Source organism: Tetrao urogallus (genome assembly GCF_951394365.1).
Source record: "Tetrao urogallus genome assembly, chromosome: 26".
Classification (NCBI taxonomy): Eukaryota; Metazoa; Chordata; class Aves; order Galliformes; family Phasianidae; genus Tetrao; species Tetrao urogallus.
Window position 1 is genome coordinate 3,776,178 of NC_136839.1, and position 15,756 is coordinate 3,791,933.

The 15,756-nt window shown below is 65.2% G+C and overlaps 2 protein-coding genes across 2 annotated transcripts; one reads left to right on the forward strand and one right to left on the reverse strand.

Annotated features, from left to right (window-relative positions):
• Positions 1-387: 387 nt before the first annotated feature.
• On the forward strand, positions 388-4,079 carry GRN (granulin precursor; the record flags this gene model as incomplete). The annotated part of the gene is given in 9 exon segments (XM_079547208.1): positions 388-537; positions 646-724; positions 727-816; positions 2,003-2,106; positions 2,186-2,282; positions 2,413-2,510; positions 3,377-3,604; positions 3,919-3,952; positions 3,955-4,079. Coding segments are annotated over 9 exon segments (927 nt in total). The 3' UTR covers positions 4,002-4,079.
• Positions 4,080-4,189: 110 nt separating this feature from the next.
• On the reverse strand, positions 4,190-14,185 carry FAM171A2 (family with sequence similarity 171 member A2; the record flags this gene model as incomplete). The annotated part of the gene is made up of 9 exons (XM_079547044.1): positions 4,190-4,244; positions 5,127-6,230; positions 7,038-7,164; positions 7,240-7,356; positions 7,570-7,746; positions 8,308-8,460; positions 10,548-10,640; positions 12,040-12,267; positions 14,110-14,185. 9 exons carry the CDS (start codon positions 14,183-14,185, stop codon positions 4,190-4,192), a joined length of 2,130 nt encoding a protein of 709 aa, XP_079403170.1.
• Between the last annotated feature and the right edge of the window lie 1,571 nt (positions 14,186-15,756).

Consider the following 15,756-nt stretch of genomic DNA (forward strand, 5'->3'; position numbering starts at 1 on the left):
GGATTTATTATGAGGGGAGCTATGGGGTGGAGAGAGCTATAAGGTAGGGGGTGCTTTGGAGTGGGGGTGCTGTGGGATGGGGGGAGCTGTGTGGTGGGAGGAATCTATGGGTTCAGGGCTGAGGGCAGCTATGGGGTGGAGGATCTTACGGGATGGAACGGGCTGAGGAGTGGGGGCAGCTGTGGGGCGGGGGATGTTGAGGGGTCGGGAGCGCTATGGGGCTGGAGGAGCCGCGGGGCCAAGGGAGCTGCGGGGTGGGGGCGTCGTGGGATTGGGGGCGCCGGGGGGTTGGAGGAGCTGCGGGGCGGGGGGGGCTGTGGGGCAGAGCTTTGGGATCGGGGAAACCGAGGCCCGGGGGGGGCGGTGCTGCCCGCAGGCGTCCCAGCCATGAGGGCGGCGGTGAGGCTCTGGTTGTCCCTCGCTGCGGTCGCTGCGGTGACGGCGCTGCGGTGCCCCGACGGCGCCTCCGAGTGTCCCCAAAACACCACGTGCTGCGCCACCGCCGGGGGGGCCTGGGGCTGCTGCCCGATGCCGGAGGTACGGGGACACCGCGGGGCGACGCGGCGGGATGGGGCTGACGGTGGGGCTGACGGTGGGGCTGACGGTGGGGCTGACGGTGGGGCTGACGCGGTCGGTGCCGCGCAGGCGGTGTGCTGCCGGGATGAGGAGCACTGCTGTCCCCGCGCCACCAGCTGCGATTTGGAGCGCGGACGCTGCGTGTCGCCCGTGGGGACGGCGCCATGGCCACCAAATTCCCAGCGTGGAAGAGGCCGCGTGGTGCCGCGGCGCGACCCCAGCCCCTCGTCCCTGCAGTGGGTGAGGAGCATCTCTGTCCCCATGTCCCCGTCCTCGTGTCCCCATGTCCCAGCACTGGGTATGGCATGTCGCTGTGTCCCTGTGTCCCTGTGTCCCCATGTCCTCACGTCCCCACGTCCCAGCAGTTGGTGCGGCACATCCCTGTCCTCTTGTCCGCATCTTCATGTCCCCATGTCCCATATTCAGACACTGGGTATGGCGCATCCCTGTCCCCGTGTCCCCACGTCCCAGCACTGGTTGTGACACATCCCTGTCCTCTTGGCCCCATCTTCATGTCCCCACATCTCCATGTCCCCATGTCCAGCACTGGGTATGGCATGTCTCCGATGTCCCCACATTCCCACATCCCTGTCCCCATGTCCCAGCAGTGGCTATGGCACATCCCTGTCCCTTTGTCCCCATGTCCCCACACAGTGGCCTGCAGCTCAACAGTGCCACCACCTCATATGTCCCCATGTCACCATGTCCCAGCAGTGGGTATGGCACTTCTTTGTCCCCATTTCCCCAAGCCATGTCCCTGGGCATGGCACATCCTTGTGTCCCCATGTCCTGGCACTGTGTACAGAATGTCCCTGTGTCCCCATGTCCCCACATCCCCACATCCCAGCAGTGCATATGACACATCCCTGTCCTCATGTCCCCATCCCCATGTCCCCATGTTCTGACACTGGGTATGGCACACCCCTGTCCCCATGTCCCCATGTCCTAGCAGTGGTTATGACATCCCTGTCCCCATGTCCTGGCACTGTGTACGGAATGTCCCTGTGTCCCCACATCCCCATGATGCCCCCACATCCCCTTGTACTCATCCTGTGGCCTGCAGTGCCTCAGTGCCACCACCTCCTATTGTCCCTTTGTCCTCATGTCCCAGCACTGACTATGGCACGTCCCCATATGTCCCCATGTCCCTTTGTCCCCATGTCCCTGTAGCCTGGCACTGGATATGGAGTGTCCCTGTGTCCCTTGGTCCCCATGTCCTCATGTCCCAGCGCTGACTATGGCATGTCCCCACGTCCCCATGTGCTCACGTTCCCCCATCCCTGTCCCAACACCAACTGCGACCCGTCCCTGTGTCCCCACATCCCAGCGCTGGCTACAACACATCCCTGTCCCCACGTCCCCACGTCCCAGCCCTGTCTGCCCCATCCCCGTCCCCACGTGCTGACGGTGACGCCGCTCCCCGCAGCGCTGCGCCGGCTGACCTGTCCCGACAACAGCTCCGCCTGTCCCGACAGCGCCACGTGCTGCCAGCTGCCATCGGGGCGCTACGGCTGCTGCCCCCTGCAGAACGTGAGTGTGTCCCCAAACGTCCCCCCGTGGTGGTGGCACTCGGTGCCGGCCGTGCTGTCACCACGCTGTCCCCACGCAGGCGGTGTGCTGCGGCGATGGGTGGCACTGCTGTCCCCAAGGCACCACGTGTGACCTGCAGCGCTCCATGTGCACCTCGGGGCGGGACGTGGCGCACGGTAAGGGGACGCAGCCACCCCACAGCCACCCCACAGCCACCCCACGGCCACCCCACGGCCACCCCACAGCCACCCCACGGCCCCGGCTGGGGCTGGAGGGGACATCGGTGACTCGTCGCGTTGTCCTCAGTTGGTGACGTGAAGTGTGACGATGAGATGAGCTGCCCTGATGGGAACACGTGCTGCAGGCTGAGCTCCGGGGAGTGGGGCTGCTGCCCCCTGGAACAGGTGATGGGGGGACATGGGGGGGTCCCAGGGGGGCGGGTGGGACGAGGGCATTGTCACCGTCCTGTGATGGGATGAGGAGTGATGTCCCCGTGTCCTGCATGGGATGGGGTTGGTGTCCCCAGAACCACGGGGGGCGAGGACAGATGTCCCCATGATGGGACGAGAGTAGATGTCGCACGTCCTCCATAGGATGGAGTCGGTTGTCCCCTGTCCCCGTGCTGAGACAAGGACAGATGTCTCTGTGTCCTACGTGGGATGGGGTTGGGGTCCCCAGAACCATGATGGGACGAGGACAGATGTCCCCATGCTGGCACCAGAGCCATTGTCCCCATGTCCTCCAAGGGACGAAGTTGGGCGTCCCCATGTTGGGACGGGGACCGATTCCCCGTGTTCTTTATGGGATGGGGTTGGGTCTCCCCTGAGCCGTGAGGGGACAAGGACAGATGTCCCCGTGTCCTCCATGGGGTGGGGTTGGTTGTCCCTTGTCCCTAGGTTCCCTGATGGCACAAGGACAGATGTCCCTAAGGTTGTCCCCAAGGTTTGGTGTGCCCCGTGCCACGATGGGACACAGACAGACGTCCCCACAATGAGCCACTGTCCCCATGTCCCATGTCCTGCATGGGGTGGGGTTGAGCGTCCCCCATCCCCGTGCTGGGACACAGACAGATGTCCTCCTGAACCTGGGGGGCTGGGGACAGCGTCCCCAGTGAAACAGGAGCAGATGTCCCCCTGTCCCCAAGCTGGGACGAGGACAGACGTCCCCCTGTCCTCCACGGGACGGGGTCAGTCGTCCCCTCTACCCTAAAGGCACGGGGGCAGCCCCACCGCTGTAGGGTCAGCGCTGACACCCCTCTGTCCCCCCCCAGGCCGTGTGCTGCCCCGACCACATCCACTGCTGCCCCCAGGGCTACACCTGCGACCCCCAGGGGGGGACGTGCCTGCAGGGGGGGGGCCGCCTGCCCTGGCTGAAGAAGAGCCCGGCGCTGCGGGGTCGGGGGGGGGACGTGCGCTGTGACGACAGGACGAGCTGCCCCGATGGGAGCACGTGCTGCAGGCTGAGCGGGGGCACCTGGGGGTGCTGCCCCCTGGAGCAGGTGGGGGGCTGGGGGGGACGGGGAGGGGTAACAGGTGGTGGGAGTTTGGGTGGTGCTGGGTGGGGGGAATGGTGGGGTGGTGGGGGTTTGGGGTCGGGCCGGTATGTGGGGGGCTTTGGGACGGGAGGGAAGTGGCACCTCCACCCATCACTGCCCCCCCCCCCCCCCCCCTTTGTGTCCCCATTCCTGGGGCACACGAGGGTGACAATGGGGGCACACCTGCAGCAGGGACAGTGGGGTGGCATGGGGTGGTGGCAGTGGGTGGCACGATGTCCCTCCCCCCCATGACACGTCCTCCCCCCCTCCCCCCCCAGGCCGTGTGCTGCAAGGACCACCAGCACTGCTGCCCCAGGGCTACACCTGCGACATCGCCACGCAGAGCTGCGAGAAGCTGTGACCCCCCGGGGCTGTGAGCCCCCCACCCAATAAAGGGTTTGTAGGAAAAAAAACCCAAAGGATTTTGGGGGAGGAAGAGGCGGAGGCAGCGATGTGTCAATGGGATTTTATATATTAATGGTATCTAAATCCACAGTGGGGTCTGGGGGGGGGGGTGGGTTCTGCCCTCTTCCCCCCCCCACCCCGTCCCTATGGCAGCTTGGAGGCACCGCTGGCCCGGGGGGCAGTGCCAGACCCCCCCGTCCTGTGGGGACACAAATGGGTTTGTGTTAAGAATGGGGGATGTGGGGGGGTCCCGGCCCTGTCCCATCCACTGCCCCCCCACCCTGGGTGGAATGGCCATGGGGGCAGAGGGGGGGAAGGCGCTATGGGAGAGGAGGGGGACTTGGGCGCCCATGGGGCAGGGATGTGGGGTGGGAAGGGGACAGGATGGAGGAGGGGCGGGGGGGGGGGGTGGGAATAGGGTGGAGATGTGGAGGGGGGTTGGGGGAATGGATGGGGATGGGGTGGAGAATGGGATGGGGATGGAAATAGGGATGGGGATGGAGGTGAGAATGGAGATTGTGGTGGAAATAGGGATGGGGGAAATTGGGATGGGGGTGGAGGTGGAAAGGGATGGGGATGGATGGAGTTGAAATGGGTGGGAATGGAGCTGGTGGATGGAAATTGTGATGGGATGGAGATACGGACATGGGGATGGGAGCAGAGAACATGGAGGAGCAAAGGGGATGAAGATGGAGATGGGAACAGGGACTGGGATGGGGATGAAAACAGGGAGTGGATGGAATGGAGTTGGGGATGGACGGAGACGGGGCTGCGGAGGGGTGGACATGAGAATGGAGATGGAGAGGGAAAGAGGATGGGGATGGGGATCGGAGGAGATGGAGACGGGGACTGGGATGGGATTGGGACAGGAACTGGGATGGGAATAAGGGTGGGGATGGGGACAGGAGGCGAAATGGGGATGGGAGTGGGGACAGAAACGGAGATGGGGGGAGATGGAGGTGGAGGTAGAAATGAAGGAGACGGGGTGGAGATGGAGATGATGGAACGGAGATGGGCTGGAGACGCGATGAGGCGGGGGCAGGGCCGGGGGTGGAGACGAGGACGGGGGCTGCGCGCTTACTTGACGTTGAAGACCATGAGCGGCCGCTCCTCCCGCCTCTGCCAGGGGCTCTTGCGGTCCCCGCCGTCGTCGCCGCCGTCTCCCCCGTCGCCCGCCTCATCCTCGGGGCTGCTGGGGGAATCCCGGGGGGGCTCGGAGGCGCTGCTGCACCCGCTGCCCCCGGCCCCGCGGCGCCCCACGGGCGGCCCCCCCAGCAGCGGGGCCAGCGCGCTGTCCTCGGGCGACGGCGGCCCGCGGGGGGGGGGCGGCCGCGAGCGGGGCGGCCCTCTGTCGCCGCCCTGCAGGTCGATGTAGGAATGGCGGACGTGGGACGCGCGCCCGTCCAGGGACACGAACCAGGCGCGCGGCGCCACCAGCTTCTGCTCGGCCAGCGCCTGCAGCTCGCCGTTGAGCTGCGCCACCGCGGACTCGTTGAGCAGCACGGGGATGGCCACGGGGCCGCCGCCGCCGCCTTGGGCCGGGGCCGCAGCCTGGCTCGAGCCGCTCGCCGCCGCCGCCGCCGGGTTGGTCGCTTCCAGCTGCTGCGCGCCCTCGGCGGCCCCGTCCAGGCGCATGTAGCGCGCGGGGATGAGCAGGGTGGGCACCACGCCGCGGTACACGTCCTCCTGCGGACCCTCCAGCGCTCCGCACAGGATCAGCGGCCCCGGCGGCCCCACGGGCGGCCCCATCGCTGGCCCCATCGGCGGCCCCATGGCTGGCCCCATCGCTGGCCCCATGGGCGCTCCCAATGACGGCGGCCGCGGTGGCGGCGGTGGCGGCGGTGGCAGCGGGTCGGACGGCGGCACTTCGGCTCCATGGGGGGCTGCGGGGGGACCCTCGCTGGGGGTGAAGTCCTCACGGGGGTGGCAGCGGCGCGGCGCGGCGTTGGAGGACGTTTGGGGCGCGGAGGAGGGGACCTGCTTGAAGAAGTCCTCGCGGGAGCTGTCGAATTTGAGGACGGGGCTGTGAGCCTCCGTGTCCCCCCCCGAGGACGCCGTCTCCAGGTGGCTGCTGCAGATGAGGTTGAGCTGTGACATGGACGTGGCCTGGTCCCGCTTGGAGGGGTCCAACGTCCCCGACAACGGCAGCTTGCGGTGCTGCTGGCGTGGCTTCAGGCAGCGGCGCCTGTGGGGACGGCGGGGGGATAACGTGGGGAGCGCGTCCCATAACGGCCCCCACGGGGGTGGCGGTCCCATAGTCTGCTATAGGGCATCACCATAGCCAGCTATAGGACATCGGGTTGGTAGATCCCAAGTCAACTATAAGGCACCCAAGGGTGGTGGTCCCATAGTCTGCTATAGGGCACCCAGGGGTGGTGGCCCCATAGCCAGGTATAGGATATTTGAGATTGGAAGACCCCATAGTCAAGTATAGGGCACCCAGGAGTGGTGGCCCCATAGCCAGGTATAGGACATCTGGGGTTGGAAGACCCCATAGTCAACTATAAGACACCCAGGGGTGGTGGTCCCATAGTCAGCTGTAGGGCACCCAAGGGTGGTGGCCCCATAGCCAACCATAGGACATTCAGGTTTGGTGGCCCTGCAGTCCACTGTGGTGCACCAAGGCCTGGTGGTCCCATAACCAGGTATAGGACAGCTGGGGTCAGCAGACCCCATAGCCAACTGTAGGGCCCCACAGCCAGCCATAGGATGCTCACGGTTGGTGGTGCCTGTGCAGCTATAGGGCGCCTGAGGGCAGTACGAGTCGGAGGCCCCATAGTCAGCTGTAGGACAGGCAGGGCTGGTGGCAACTTATGGGATGTCTGTGAGCGCCAGGAGGTGTGGAACCCATAACCAGCTATGGGATGTCTGCGGGTGCCAAGCAGGTGGTGCGCCCCAGAACCAGCTGTCAGCCACCCCCGGGTGCCAAGCACACCGTGACCCACGGCCGGCTGCAGGACCCCATGGGCAGCGTGGGGCGGCCGGCGCTGACCTGCAGTAGTAGATGAGGAGGCAGAGCAGGGTGAGCACGAGCAGGGCCAGCGCGCCCAGGATGGTGAGCAGGAAGATGGTGTGGTACGCCGTGATGTCCTTCATGCCCGCAGCCACGGCCACCAGCCCTGCGGGGACACCGAGCTGGGATGTGGCACGGCCACCCCTGGGGACACCACAGCTCCCCAGCCATAGGGTCCTACCTGGGCTAGGAGAGGGCACTGCCGCCGCCCAGTAGCCCAACTGGGGGGCCACGAAGGTCCAGTAGAGCTGCTGGCCCTCCCTGCGGATCAGCCCTGTCCCATTGCGGACCCACAGCCCTATGGGGGGACACAACGTCACAGTGGAGCGAGACCCCGAGCTCCACCACGGCCACCACCACCACGGCCACCACCACCACGGCCACCACCACCACCACCCCATTCCCGCAGCCCCCATCCGCCACCCACTCTCCTGTTCCTTACAGCCACCACCACCCACCCACCGCCACCTCCCCCCCCCACTCCCATTGCCCCCCTCGTCCCGCCGCTCACCGCTTTTGGGGTCAAACCTCCATGCAGGCACGCTGGTGGCCGCGACGGCACCGGACTCGGAGCTGAGCGGGACGGACAGATGGACGGGCCCTGCCAGCTGCACCTCGGTGCCGTTCCCGGTGAACAGACGGACGCCGAGCGCGGCCACGGGCGACAGCTCCAACCAGGTGGCATTGGCTGGAGAGGAGGACAGCAGGGTGAGCAGACAGGGTCACAGAATGGCCCGGGTTGGGAGGGACCTCAAGGATCACGGAGCTCCAACCCCCTGCCACATTTCATGGCAGCCCAGGCTGCCCAGGGCCCCATCCAACCCGGCCTTGAACACCTCCAGGGACGGACGGGGCATCACAGCCTCTCTGGGCAGCTGTTCCAGCCCCTCACCGCTCTCACAGCACAGAACTTCCCCTGACATCCAACCTCCATCTGCCCTCCCTCAACTTCAACCATTTCCCCTCGTCCTGCTGCCATCTCCCCTTGCACAGTTGACTCCCCTCCTGTTTCAGGCTCCCTTCAGGCACTGCAGGCTGCACTGAGGTCACCCCGCAGCTCCTCTTCTCCATGCTGAACAACGCAGCTCCCTCAGCCTGCCTTTGGTGCTGCAGCCCCTGCTCATCTCTGTGGCTCCTTGCACCCTCTCCAACAGCTCCCTGTCTTTCTTGCACTGGAAGCTCCAGACCTGGACGCAGTGCAGCCAGGACCCTCCGTGCGCCCCCACCCCCCATCCCGGCGTCCCCATACCGCTGCTGTCAGCCCCCAGGAAGGCAGGGAAGCTGCGCAGGTCTCGCAGGGCGGTGGCGGCGGTGAGCGATGCCCAGAGCTGGCTGTACGTGGAGCTGCGCGGCAGGCGGGCGGCGCGGCGCTGGAACTGCGCCCATGGCTGAGCCCGAGCGCCTGGGGGGACGGGGACAGAGCTGTGGGGTTGTGCCCTGTGGGCAACTGTAGGGCAGGGGGGGTGGTGGCCCCGTGGCAAGCAATGAGACATGGAGCGTGCCTCGGGTTGGTGGCCCCGTAGTTATAAGTCACCCAGGGTTGGTGGCCCTGTGGTCAACTGTATGGCACCCAGGGGCGGTGGTCCTATAGACAACTGCATGGCACCCAGGGGTGGGGGTCCCATGGGAATCTATGGGACATTGAGCGTGCTATGGCTTGGTGGCCACGTAGTTGTAAGTCACCCAGGGTTGGTGGCCCCGTGGTCAACCGTAGGGCACCCTGGGGCAGTGGTCCTATGGTCAACTATATGGCACCCAGGGGTGCTGGCCCCATGGGAATCTATGGGACAACTGAGAGTGCTATGGCTTGGTGGCCCCGTAGTCAACTGTATGGCACCCAAGGGTGGTGGCCCCATGGGAATCTATGGGACATCTGAGCGTGCTATGGGTTGGTAGCCCCGTGGTCAACCGTAGGGCACCCAAGGGTGGCAGTCCTATAGACAACTGCATGGCACCCAGGGGTGGTGGCCCCATGGGAATCTATGGGACAACTGAGAGTGCTATGGGTTGGTGGCCACGTAGTCAACTGTAAGGCACCCAAGGGTGGTGGTCCTATGGCAAGCTATGGGACATCTGAGCATGCTACGGCTTGGTGGCCCCATGGTCAACCATAGGGGCACCCAAGGGTGGCGGTCCTATAGTCAACTGTATGGCACCCAGGGGTGGTGGCCCCATGGGAATCTATGGGACATCTGAGCATGCTATGGGTTGGTGGCCCCATAGTTTTAAGTCACCCAGGGTTGGTGGCCCCATGGTCAACTGTAGGGCACCCAAGGGTGGTGGCCCAATGGCAAGCCATGGGGCATCTGAGTGTGCAGCCTCATGGTCAACCGTAGGGCACCCTGGGGCAGTGGTCCTATAGTCAACTATATGGCAGCCAGGGGTGCTGGCCCCATGGGAATCTATGGGACAACTGAGTGTGCTATGGCTTGGTGGCCCTGTAGTCAACTGTAGGGCACCCAAGGGTGGTGGCCCCATGGCAAGCTGTGGGATATCTGAGTTTGGTGGAGGCTGGTGGCCCCATGGTCAACCGTATGGCACCCAGGGGTGGTGGCCCCATGGGAATCTATGGGACAACTGAGTGTGCTATGGGTTGGTGGCCCCATAGTCAACTGTAGGACATCTAGGGTTGGTAGCCCTATGGCAGGCTGTAGGACACCCGAGGGTGGTGTTCCCACAGTCTGTATGGCGCTATATGGCACTATATGGCACTATATGGCACTATATGGCACTACCTGGCACTACCTGGCACTATATGGCACTATATGGCACTACCTGGCACTACCTGGCACTACCTGGCACTATATGGCACTATATGGCACTACCTGGCACTACCTGGCACTATATGGCACTATATGGCACTATATGGCACTATATGGCACTACCTGGCACTATATGGCACTATATGGCACTACCTGGCACTATATGGCACTATATGGCACTATATGGCACTACCTGGCACTACCTGGCACTACCTGGCACTATATGGCACTATATGGCACTACCTGGCACTACCTGGCACTACCTGGCACTATATGGCACTATATGGCACTATATGGCACTACCTGGCACTACCTGGCACTACCTGGCACTATATGGCACTACCTGGCACTACCTGGCACTACCTGGCACTATATGGCACTATATGGCACTACCTGGCACTACCTGGCACTATATGGCACTATATGGCACTATATGGCACTATATGGCACTACCTGGCACTACCTGGCACTATATGGCACTATATGGCACTACCTGGCACTACCTGGCACTACCTGGCACTATATGGCACTATATGGCACTACCTGGCACTACCTGGCACTACCTGGCACTATATGGCACTATATGGCACTATATGGCACTACCTGGCACTATATGGCACTACCTGGCACTATATGGCACCCAGGGGTGGCGGCCCCATGACAAGCTATGGCAAATTTCAGGGTTGGGGGCCCCACTGTTTGTAGGACATTTCGGTGCCCCACTCACCAGGGGGGCCCAGCAGGATCTGCACCAGGTCCTCGTACAGGATGAGGGTGGCAGGGCGCTCGGGCTGCAGGTACAGGCTGATGGAGGCGTACACTGTGTGGGGGGAGGGGGAAATGAGGGGGGGTCCCGTGCCCCCAATCCTTGCCCACCCCAACCCCTGCACCCCTCCCGCACCCCCTTCCGACTCCCCCCCGACCCGATTGCTCCACGTCCCACCCCACGGCAAGGTGACCCCATTGATGCTGTCGTCCCCCCCCCCCCCGTGGTGACACGGCCGCCCCGGGGCAGGGCTGGCACTGAGCCCAGGGTGCCCCCCCCCGGGGGACGTCAGTGCCAACAACGTCCCCCCCGCCGGGACACATCACTGCCTGCCGTGGCAGAGGGGTCCCAGTAAGGGGCTGGGGTCTCCCAGTAAGGGATCGGGGTCCCCCAATAAGGAGCTGGGGGTCTTAAAGGGGCTCTGAGCCCCCAAGGAAGGGATTGGGAACCCCCCCAAAAAGGGTTGGGGGCCGCTTACAGCTCTAAAGCCCCCAGCAAAGGGACTGGAAAGCCCCCAAGCATCCCAATAAGAGGTTGGGGTCCCCCAAAAGTGTCCTGAACCCCCAGTAGGGGATTGGGATCCCTTAGGAAGAGGATGGAGCCCCAACAAGGGGCCCTGCCCCCTGCACAGAGCCCCCAGTAAGGGATCAGAGCCCCCCAGTAAGGGGCTGGGCCCCCCAGAAGGGCTCTAAGTCCCCCGTATGGGACTGAGACCCCGTAGGAAGAAGATGGGTTCCCTATAAGAGATCAGAACCCCCCAGTAAAGGATCTCATAACAGCTCTAAGCCCCCCAGTAAGCCATCAGGGTCCCCCAGTACAGCACTGGGAGGACCCCCACCACCCCAGTAGTGGGCTGGGGTCCTCCAAAAAGGCTCTGAGCTCCTTATAAAAGGATTGGGCCCCCAAAAGGGGGTTGGGACCCCTAAAAGGGACCTAAAAGGGACCAGATTCCCTCCAGTAAAGGATTGGGAGCCCCCAATATGGGACTGGGATCCTCCAGTAAGGGGCTGAGGTCCCCCAAAAGGGCTCTGAGCCCCCCAGTAGGGGATTGGGACCCCCAAAGAAGGGGTTGGGCCCCCCATAAGGGCTGTGAGTCCCTCAGTAAGGGATCAGAGCCCCTCAGCAAGGGACTGGGAGGCTCCCAAGCACACCAGTAAGGGGCTGAGCTCCCCAAAAGGGCTGTAAGCCCCCCCATAAGGGAATGGGACCCCCTAGGAAGGGGATGGGGCCGCATAGTGGCTCAAAGCCCCCCAGTAAGGGATCGGGGTCCCCCAGCAAGGGACCGGGATGCATCCAAGCACCCCACTAAGGGACCAGAGCCCTATAAAAGGTCCCTGAATCCCCCAGTCGAGGATTGGGACCCCAAAAAGGGGCTCGGGACCTCCTACAAGGGATCGAGTCCCACTTCATTCCCGCTTAGATCCCCCCCCCGGGGCCGGGGGTCCCAACTCACGCGGCAGTTTGGTGACACGCCAGGGCACGGTGGAGGTGACGAAGCCCCGTCGGGTGGCACTGACCAGCACCCAGGTGCCCAGGCTGTAGGACAGAGGCAGGACCCCCCCTCCCTCGTGGTCCGTGGTCGCGGTGGCCAAAGAGCCGCGGGGTCCCAGAACCTCCAGGTTGGTGTGGGGCAGCGGGGTGAGCGCACCGCTCTCGTACACCTGTACCTTCAGCAGGACGTCTGTGGGGACACGGGGGGGTGGGATGCGTCCCAATAGGGTCAGCGGCACAGCATCGTGGGGCTGGGAGGAGCCCGTCCCGCTAAAGTCACGTCCCACTGAGGCCCTGGGCATCATCTTATAGGGTCATGGGTACCGACCCAACGCGGGGTGGGACCCGGCCCAGCAAAGCCAGAGCATCCATCCCAGGAAGGGGCTGGGCCCCCCAAAAGGGCTCTGAACCCCCAGCATGGGACTGGGACCCGCTAGGAAGAGGATGGGTTCCCTATAAGGGATCAGAACCCCCAGTAAAGGATCTCATAACAGCTTTAAGCCCCCCATAAGCCGTCAGGGTCCCCCAGTACGGCACTGGGAGCATCCTGAGCACCATCCCAACTGTGACAGAACCCATCACAGCAAGGTCTTGGGCGTCATTTATAGGGTCATGGCTACCGACCCAACACGGTGGGACCCGGCCCAGCAAAGCACGAGCACCCATCCCATAAGGCCATGGGCACCATCCCAAAATGCGGTGGATCCACCCCACCAAGCTGGTGAGCCCCATTCCAACACGTGGTGGGATCACCCCATAAGCTCATGGGCGCCTTCTTATGGGGTCCTGGGCACCACCCCGACACGGGGCAGAGGCCCAGTAAGGCTGTGGGATCCGTCCCAGTAAGGTCACTGGGATCCTCTCATGGGGTCACGGGTCCCAGCCCAGCAGGGCACCCACCCCCACCCCACAGAGTGACACCCCCCCTCCTCCCAACACCCCCAGGTGCCTCCCCACAGCACACAGTGGGATTCTGCCCATCTCACCCCACTGCGGGGCCCAGTGCCCACACACAGCTATGGGGCCGGGTGGGCACAGGAGGGGGGGGATCCCAGCCCCACCCCCAGCCCCCCCCACGCCGGCAGATCCCGCACAGACCGCGCAGCCCGCAGCATCCTCAGCTCGCTGCCGTCACCATGGCAACGACCTCATCCATCCCCCCCCCAAATCCCCGAATGATTTCGGGACCCCCCCCCCACCCTGAGCATCGCCCTGACCCCCCCTCCCCCCCTCCAAATCATCCCCCGTTGCGGGGCGGCCCCGAATGTCGGTGGGCGGAGGGAAGCGATGCGCTTTTGGGGCTGGGGGCGGGGGGGTCCCGACTCTTGGGGGCAGCTGTCGCTGTGTGGCACGGATGTTCCCCGCTGTTGGGGACAGGTGGCACGGGGAGGGGGGGGGAGGGGAGGAGGGGGCACCACGTGTCCCGCGGCACAAAAGTGGGGTCCCACCCCCCCGCGCAGCGCCGCCCGAACACCGCGGGGGGGCTTTGGGGAGCGGGGAGGGGTCGTGGCGGGGACCCCCCCCCCTCCACCGGCACCCGCGGCCACACCGCCCCCGTGGGACGCCGCCCCCCGCCCCCCCCACGGCCCGTGGCCCCCCCCCCGTCTCACCCTCTCCCCCCAGCGCCCCCCCACCCCACCGGTGCTCCCCGTTCACCCCCAGCGCCCCCCGCCCACCCCATCCCCGCCCATCGCCCCCTCCCCACCCATCCCCCCCACGCCCACCCCGCGGTCCCCAACGCAACGCCTACGGCCCCCCCCCACCCCACCCGCACCCCGGGACCCCCCTCCGACCCCCCCGCAGCCCCCTCCCCTCCCCAGAGCATACGCCCCCCCCCACCGCACGGCATCCCCTCCTCGTCGCCCCCCACCCATCACCCCGCGGACCCCCACCCCGCAGCCCCTACAGCACTGCCTAAGGGCCCCCCCCGCACCCCACACCCATAGGGGGACCCGCCCCATCCCCGCAGCGCTGACATCCGCGCACCCCGAAGGGGGTCGGTGCCGCCCCCCCCCGCACACAAAGCACTCACCCATCGCCCCCCGCCCGCCCGCAGCCGACAGGAGGAGGAGGAGGAAGAGGAGGGGGGGGGGGCGGCGGGGCCGCATCGTGCCCGCACCGCTCCGCTACGGCTCCATGGCCGCCCCGCACCGCCCCGCACCGCCCCGAGCCCCCCCCGCCCCCCCCCACCCCGCACCGCGAGGGCCGGGCTCCGCCTGGCGGCACCGCCGCGCACCGCCGAACCCGCGCGTGAACGCGCACTGCGCGCCCCCTACAGGGAGACCCCCCAGAGGGACCGCCCCCAAAAGGGCCCCTCCGTAGGGACACCTCATAACGAGCCCGGTCCATAGGGACCCCCATAGGACACCCCCCCCCGTGCACCCTCCATAGTGAACCTCCGCAGGGACATCCCATAATGAGCCCCGCCAACAGGGACCCCCCCATAGAGACCCTCCCACAGGGACACCCCATAGGGACCCCCGCCCATAGGGCCCCCCTTCCCCTTAGGGACCCTCCATAGTGAACCTCTGTAGGGACCCCTCCAAAGGGACACCCTATAGAGACCCCCCATAGGGACCCCCCCATAGGGCACCTCATCATGACCCCCCCCCCCATAGAGACCCCCCATAGGGTCTTCTCCTCCAAACACCCCCCCTTCATAGGAACACCTCATAGGGACACCCCATAATGACTCCCCCCCCTTAGGGACCCCCAATAGGGAGCCCCCAAGTGCCCCCCTCCCCCATAAGTGAGGCCCCTCCTTTAGGGACCCCCCTACAGGGATGGACACCCATAAGGGCTGCCCCCATAGAGTCCCCTCCTTAGGGTCTCCCCCGTGGGAACCCCCCCATAGGGACACCCTGTAGTGATCCCCCACTCAGGACCCCCCCCATAGAACCCCCTCCCCATAGGGACATCCCAAGGACACCCCATAGTGAACGGCTCCCCATAGGAGCCCCCCATAGGGACCCCCCCATCGAGAGCCCCCAAAAGGACCCACCCCATAGGGAGCCCTGCCCATAATGCCCCCAGCCCATAAAGACCCCCATAGGGCTCCCCACATAGGGACACCCCATAGGGATAACTCAGTGACCCCCACCCATAGGAACCCCCTCTTAGGACCCCCCCATAGTGAACACCCATAGGGATGCCCCATAGTGACCCCCTCCCCCATAGTAACCCCCCCTACAAAGAGACCCTGTCCGTTGGGACCCCCCCCACATAGGGACCCCCCACATAGGGACACCCCATAGCTACTCTTCCTATAGGGGCTCCCCAGAGGGGCAGCCATAAGAACTCCCCCCAAAGCGACCCCTCCTTGGGGTCTCCCCCACAGAGAGCCCCCCCATAGGGACACCCCCATAGTGAACCCCCTTCGGGTGCCCTCTCCATAGGGACCCCCCATTGGGACCCCCCATAAGGACAGAGGGACACCCATAAGGGCTTCCCCAGGGACCCCCCTCAGTAACTCCCCCCCCCCAAGGACCCCCTCATCATTCCAGCCCCACAACACGGCCCCCAGCAGTCATGCCCCTATAGGAATCCCTCCATAGGGACACCCCAAATAGGGCTTTCCCATAGAGACACCCCCCAAGATGGGCACCCCCACTGAGACACACCAACGGCAGCCCCCCCCATGCAGCCCTCCACAGGGCCTCCCCACAGGGACCCCCCCCCC